This window comes from Conger conger, chromosome 8, assembly GCF_963514075.1.
Source record: "Conger conger chromosome 8, fConCon1.1, whole genome shotgun sequence".
Lineage (NCBI taxonomy): Eukaryota > Metazoa > Chordata > Actinopteri > Anguilliformes > Congridae > Conger > Conger conger.
Window position 1 is genome coordinate 40,604,884 of NC_083767.1, and position 7,900 is coordinate 40,612,783.

Sequence of the window (7,900 nt, forward strand, 5' to 3'; positions counted from 1 at the left end):
GACTAAAGACCCCCATGACCCATTTTGAGTCCCTACCCATAGTTTCAGAAACACTGTTGTACACTATTGAAATCAAAATCAGTAATGGAACAATAATATCAATATTACAATATATATGTGGCCACAGTGGCCACACATACAGTATCAGTCATTATGCTTGATTGGGTGTTGGCTGCAGATTGATATTCTCTATTCTCCAGCGCTATGACGAACGATCTTTGAATTCACAGAGGACACTGCAGTAAAGGGACCGGTTTCCAAACAAAACTGGGCATTCAAGCTTAGCCAAAGAAATTATAATACAAAACTGGAATAAAATGATGAAGTGCAAGTTGAAAATGCAAAGCAAAGCAGTGGTAATATGTGCGTAAAATCTTTAGTCCCACTCACATTAGGGAAAGCCCTGGGGAGTATTTTGGACCAGACTCAGAGGCTTGTGTTAGAGAAGCATATACATAAGGACCAATATAAGCCCTTGGGTAGAAAGGCTGAGTGCATAATGAGAACGGACAGCAGTAAACACCGCCATCCCGCTGTAGAGTGATGCCAAACATTACATTGCTGGAAAAGTCTTCCTTTATCTGTATTTATGCATGGTGGTGCTTAAGGACTACAGTAACTCTGTACAATATGGAGCAATGCTTGTGCCCTGTGGGCCTTATTGCTCAAATGTATTGCTATTGCTATTTTTAGTTTCAGTTTTCTATTTAAGCCTATATTAGTCTTTCACATTTATCATACTGATTAAATGACAGTTCAGAACTACACTCCACTTCAGCCCCTGGTCAGAAGTGCCTTTATTTGAATAGATTATGAAAAAAAATAAATACACATATTATTATTATTATTATTATTATTATTATTATTATTATTGAAGAAACAGGCAGGCTTTGGAAGCCTGTATCATTTCAATCATGATCAAGTCCACTGATTTAACAATAATGAAAAGCATTGTATACTAGCTTCAGCAATACTTGAGTCATAATTTAATTAAGTCTCATTACAAGACTATTTGTGAAACTGTCTCCTGAAAAACAAAATTCATCACAAAACAACAAGCTCAACCGTGATTGTCCCCCAGATGTGTATCCCACTGTGGGGCATAAGGAACACAAATTATTACAATTACAAATGAAAATAAATGAACCTAAATGTTTCACATTTGGGTAAACGGTCTGAAGTCGATACTGCTGTCCTGTGGTAGGGAGAAGAAACCCAGGTACGGTAATGAAATATAATACCTGCAGCAAGTGGCTCATTTAAATGCATTTCAGAGCAGTGTTCACACTTTGGCTGTATGTGCACTGCATTTATACTTGGCTAGCGAATCACTGTCAGTGTTTCCCTTGCCGTTAACCAATAGTGGCATACCGCTGCTCTGGGAATGCACCAGACTCTCATATTGAGCTATAGCGGGCATCTTTTAGTCTGGGACTCTCATTTGATTCATGCCAAAAGCACTGCTGCTGCTGCAAGCCCCCTACTTTGAATATGAATGAAATCCTCAGTGTGTAGTCTATCAACACAGCAACACGCAGTGCATTACTGCCTACTGATGAGAAAGATTCTGAAAAAATATTCTGTGGTAAGTCAGTGTAAAATTCTCTGAGAGTGTAGTTTTCTCATTTAAGTGAATGTACCACCTAATTTATCATTTGCAGAAAAAACCCTCACTTTGATGTAACCATTAGCTACCATTAGTGATATTAAGCTTTCTCTGGGTTATCAAGACGTACTTGAAGTGTAATTTTGTGAAGTTCTTGCTTCGGGCCACAAACCCATTTCTGCTCCTTTAGCAGCCATTACTGGCAGGTCATCAAGAAGCTCTGTAAATATCTAAAGTACCCTTCATCCACACAAAGCCTATCTGGGACAATCCAAAACAGACACTAAAACAGAAGAGCAAAACCCCAGAAAGTCCCTCAATCCCCTCCGTCCCTCCATGCCCTAGAATTAATGAGATCCCTCACCCAGGGCATTAAGCCTGAAGTGTGAGATTTAAACACACACTTTAGGCTGAAAGTTCAACACACATCCACAAGAACATTTTCACAGGATTTTACCTTTTCTGAGACAAAAAAAAACAGTTTAAGTGTGAGACTGGCAAGGGTGACAGCCGGGCGTAATGAGGTTTTCATCCTGACACCAGAACAGGCAGCAGAACTACACACGGGCCGCATAACTACTGACTAAAGCTGGAGAAGCCAACCACATAACTGCCTACAAAGAGCAGGCAAACATCCTTCAATGTTTTTAAAAGAAGTCAAGCAAGTAGTCACGGTCTGACCCAGCAGAATTAACATCTCCCCTCCAGGGGATTGATTTCATGGCCCCGTTGTTGATTAATGGTAATGCTTGGCTCAATAATGCCCTTGCTTTGGTCCGACTGGAAAAAAAAAATGAATGGAGAAATGATCTCTTTCCAATTCATCACTGCAGGCAGGATGGGAGAAGTACACAGTGGGTTTAGTGTCACAAGCCTTCCAGCTGGAAGATAGGGGCTCCAGTGCTGACTCAGCAGCTGCTGAGCCCGGGATGGACACGCATTCTGGGCCGTTTTGCGAGCTGAGGAAGCCCGAACAATCAACATCTCATTTCGCCAGCTGGCCAGGTCAAGCGAGGCTGGCCTGAGCCAGTACAAGCTCCTCTGTAATGAGGAAGGAGGTCGGGCCTGCTCCGCTACATCATCAACCACATAAGAGGAATTGACTAATTAACACTAATTAATATTCGGCACAATAGAGATGACATAAATCATTCTCAAGGCTAATGATTCCTGGCAGGGTGAGGCTTTTGGAGTCGGACACAAACCCTGACACCATCAATTGAAGCCCGTCACTTCCTGGCGGGTGCTAATTAGCTGCAGAATGGCTCTTACCAAAACATTAACCGGTAAACTGCCTCTCCATTCTGCTCCAATTAAGAGCTTTATGCAAATCTATCTGATGCTCTCGCTAATAAAATGCAATCTAGGCCTATGCTATTCCTCTTTCTGACACAGCCGTCAAACCAATGCTAAAATATATGGTGTGACTTGCTATTACTGTAGGGCCCGATGACACACATTTTTATTTGTCCTAAAAGGGATAGTTCAGGAGTATTTATTTTTTATTTTTCATTATTTAAGTTTTATTATGCTCTGAATTGGCCCAGAAAGTTTTTTGTGCGATTAAGTTTTACATACTTAAAGAAGTTGCTCATGACCTTCCAGCTTCGCAAAGCCTGGTACAGAAACATTGAGGGCGGCCTGTAGCATAGTGGTTAAGGTAAATGATTGGGAAACGCAAGGTCGGTTTGTTCTAATCCCGGTGTAGCCACAATAAGATCCGTACAGCCGTTGGGCCCTTGAGCAAGGCCCTTAACCCGGCATTGTTCCAGGGGAGGATTGTCTCCTGCTTAGTCTAATCAATTGTACATCGCTCTGGATAAGAGCATCTGCCAAATGCCATTAATGTAAGGTAATGTAATGTATTGTTAAAGCAAGACAAAAATAGACTTCAGGTAAAGTCAGAGGTGCATGTGCACCACAGTCATGCCTCCAGAGGTGTATGCAAATTTGATTTTTCCAATATTTCTCAATTTCTTTCTTATATTTACATTTAATCCCATCTTCATCTGTCAATATTTCCCATGATGCATGCAGTCTGAGAAGGCTGAGCTCCAGGGAAGAAGTGGCCTGGCTTTCAGTATCAACAGCACTGCAGGGGAGAAGCTCCTCAAAGCGGCAAGAGATCAACAGGATTGGAAATGTTTCCTGCGTCGCAATTCCACATTACAGGGGAAAAAATGACAAAAAGATCTTCGGCCACTTTCATCAGCTGCCTTTAGACATCTCAGATCAACTCAAATTGTGGCTATTTGTCTTCTCCCTGCCAGTTCACTTTCCCTGTTTGACTTCTCAGATGCTATCTTCTGCATCACCTCATCCATAAACTCAGGGTCGAGTGAATACTGTTCATCAATAGAACTGAAACTCTGTCTGATGCAGTGTACTTGTCTCACCAGTGCATTCTTGCTCCGTAAACATGTAGTTGATTTTGACACGCCAAATGTTTTGGCTATGTCTCTGATCTGCTTTACTGCCACTGCCACTTCTTTGGCCTTTGACAGACAATGTTGATGCCAAACCGAGAATCTACTCTACCTTTTATTAGTCACTTTCTTGTGCTTCAAATAATAATGCAACTACAAACAGCTACACGAGAAACAGCTGAGCAGCCACATTGCGGTCCTCCAGAACTGAGGGACCATGTATGAAAATGGCTGCAATTCCTACATTGTTCACTCAAAATTGATGTAAATGCAGTACCCTCAAATTAAAGGTGACTGTCATATTCACATTCAAATCCAATGTGCTGGAGTACAGAGCCAAAACAACAGAAATTGTGACACTGTCCAAAAACAGAATGCACAGTATACTGCACTTTAAATATGGTTATTTAATACAGCGTAATGCTTCTGAACACAGCATTCTCATTCAGCTATACTGTTTCACCACCAGGGATCCAAATCTTAAACCTCCTGGTTATAAGTCTTTTCCTTTTACAGCAGCTCTATACTGCCTTCCTAAAATATTTATGAGAAAGAAATGCAGCGAGAGAGAGAGCACAGTACATTGCTCTCCTGTTATCTTCTCCAAATAACTAACTTCAACTTTTTTAGGAACCAGAAATGAAGTCATAATGACAAGAAACATTTTTGAAGGGAAATAATTTTGTAATTTGATACTCCCTTGCCTTACTGGAATAGTACTTGGGTCCTGTTTTTTTTTTTTTTTGGGGGGGGAGCGGTGCATTGTGGGGTGTTGTAGGGGCACTGCACTGACTTTTTATCAAGCAAAAATGACAGTTAGGCCATAGAATGCTGGGGATCTCCTCTAAACAAAGAACTGACTGTTGATATGACGGTTGGTTGCTGTGACAAACTGATGCTTTGCTTTCATATAATTAAGCTGGCTAGTTGTTCCGCCCATAAATTTTAGCACAGAGCACAGACCTTGCTCTTTACCCTCTCTGTGTGAAACAATTCTGTGATGATTGCCTCAATCTGGCTAGCAGACCAGCTAATGTAAATGTTACGGGCAGTGGTCTAAATTTGCTCTTGGGATTTTTGTCAACTTCAGATCAGTCTATTTGCCTCATGACACCCTCACATATTCAGGAGGTCTTGCATCCATACTTTGTAAGTGCATTTCACTTACAAAGTGAAACAGGCTACAACATTGCATGGGAATATGTTTAAGGAACTTAATTAAATGCTCATTATTTGTTTGCATTATTTGAATTTTGAATAGCAAATGGCCACTTATAACATAATTTACATGTTTACATTTACATGATGTTATACATAATTACATGTTTTACATAATGCTTTGCATTATGTGGATGTTTACTTTCACAAAGGCAATTTATGGGCTGTCAGCTCCGCCAATTGGAAATGTTATGAAGCTATGTTACAGCATAGATAGATTCATAGATGATGATAGAGCTCATCAATGCTCTTCTATTTGAAGACCCCCTCCCATCCAATGGGGGTTGCAATGTCTTAGAAAATGACAGGGATGCCACAAATACACCAAAAACATGGCTACATCGGTGAACTGTGGTATTTAATGATATATCATATTTTATATTATAAACATGTGGCAGCTTGAAAAAAGCTAAAGACGTGGTGATTTCATATGAAATGGTAAATTCCCCTTGATGAAAGAGATTGATGCTTGCATTTATTTGCATACACTTTTTTATGTTTATTTTAAGACCGTAGCCTTAACCACATTAACTCCCATACACGCTGTCCATTATTGCGGTGGCAATACCTACGCATCAGCCATTGCAAAATGTAAACATCGATGTTAGCGGTCCAGGGATTGAGTATGAATCATATTCACGCTATTAGTGTCGGAGGAAGGATTCATATCGCTTCACAAAGCGCTAGAGCTTGTTGTGGATGCGCGCAAATGAAGATTCCAAAATACGCGATTTACTCCAAGGCATGTTGTTATAATCGGCTCTCTAATTTGGCACTTTTTCAAAGCCGCAGCTTCCAAGCACATCTAACTGCCAATAATAAGGTGTAAGTAAACAAAAAAGCAAACAACAGTAGAGTGGGCTGTATCCTATTAAGATTGAGAATGTGTGACTGGATGTTACATTTTGCCATATGACATTAAATCTAGCTCACTGTAGCTTGTTTAGCTTGAACTATATAATGTAGCCTACAGTGAAGATGCATCACAGCCAATAGCCTATTGAGCTAGCTCCTTTGGTGCGTGCCAGATGACAAAAACGCTGTAGTACAACGAGTTCTCCCGACTGCAAACACGCACAGAGAAGCACTGATATGGTTGGTAGGTTAGGCTGCTCTTGTGTTCCTACTACAAAGGCATTTTACTCGCAACCTGTCTTACACGCCATAAACTAATTTAAATACGTAGTTATGATGATGATCGACAGCCTCTAGGATATTTAAATGAACATCATGCTTCGCGTGACATTATTTGACATGTCAAAAAAGTTCGCTTATTTTCAGTGACAGACGAACTGTTATAATTTTCCGAAATTCCTCTTAAAATCTTGTCTGGTTCTGGTAAAAGAAAAAAAGCCCACACCAAATAACGATACCACAATAGTATTAGATGTTACATAATGGGGAAATTAAAACATCTAAGCTACAATGCAAGGACGAAACCATGATTAACCCAATCGATGTACGTTAACCTACTAGATAGCTAAATATCTCGTCATTCGAAACTGAATTAACAAACTACTAGGCTATATATATTTAATAAGCTACAGTATTTATATAACGTTGTAGGCTATGTAAAACATTTATGTTAGCCAACTGATTTACAGAAACCATGGTCACACGCACTTAAAATATTTAGCCTATATTCGCCTACAATAAATGATATCCTTCAACTCGAGGGAAAGATGGGAAAATCCTGTAACATCTTAACAAAACATGAAAATGTATTGACCCCGGTCCGGAGTAGCATATGTGATTCGCATCCCGCATAAATGTAGATACGCCCGACGGGCACTTTAAAATCAAAGCGCTCAACGTCTTACCTCGATCCAGAGTGAGCGGTTGGACCACTGTCGCCATGACTGCAGCTGCGCGAGATAGAGTCTGGCGCCGCAGCATCACCGGAATCAGCTCCGCGTTCAGTGGGAGTGGCCAGGAGCGGATTACCGCCCGCTTGCCCCTGTCATACCGGGCTTTTTACGGTCAGGTGAAATCATTACTGGAAAAGTTGGGTTTGTGCGTTACTTTCTTTGGTTTTAAAGTTGGGAGTGTGTATATAAAGAGTCTAGAGACTATTTAATTTCAGCGTATTTAATGTATTATGCCTGTACGTTATATTTGCTTCCAGCCTACCCGGGCATCACAGGAGAGCTATAGAAAAGCACTAAATCGCGTCTGATGTCACTAATGCAGGGATTACAGATAAATCCCTATGTTCATGGATTTTACAATAAAATGGAAGCCTGTGAGCTGTGAACTCACTGTATCCCCTTGGGCGCAATACATTCAAGGCTTCCCCCAGAAAAATGGCAGTAGGGAGGCCAGATGACATGCCAGGAAAGAAATTTCACTTTCATGTGATTTCTGTGCTACCATCCCTCCCTGCCTATGCGTGGGATGGTATGACTGAGTGTGACGCCAAATCACAGTGACCCCAGTCACAGTGAGCTACGTCTGTTGAATAGCAGCTGGGATTAAGTCACAGAGGAACCAATTGTTGAGGCCATCACTCCACCAAAACAAGAGCCCCTATTCTCTCACTATGACATCAAGTCCACCCCACGTCTGTCACAGACTCGTGTTTTTATCACTCTAAACTGTGTGAGTATGGCTGGCTTGGACATACAATGCACTTAATTTGCACACATGTATT

At 40.9% G+C, this 7,900-nt stretch overlaps 1 protein-coding gene across 2 annotated transcripts in view; it reads right to left on the reverse strand.

The window, feature by feature from the left end:
• The window catches only part of lin7a (lin-7 homolog A (C. elegans)), a 46,077-nt gene extending 38,961 nt beyond the window's left edge, over positions 1–7,116 (reverse strand). For both annotated transcript variants that reach the window (XM_061250808.1, XM_061250809.1), the window contains exon 1: positions 7,071–7,116. In XM_061250808.1, the coding sequence (XP_061106792.1) occupies positions 7,071–7,107 (37 nt within the window). In that variant the 5' untranslated portion in view covers positions 7,108–7,116. The remainder of the gene's footprint in view (positions 1–7,070) is intronic.
• Between the last annotated feature and the right edge of the window lie 784 nt (positions 7,117–7,900).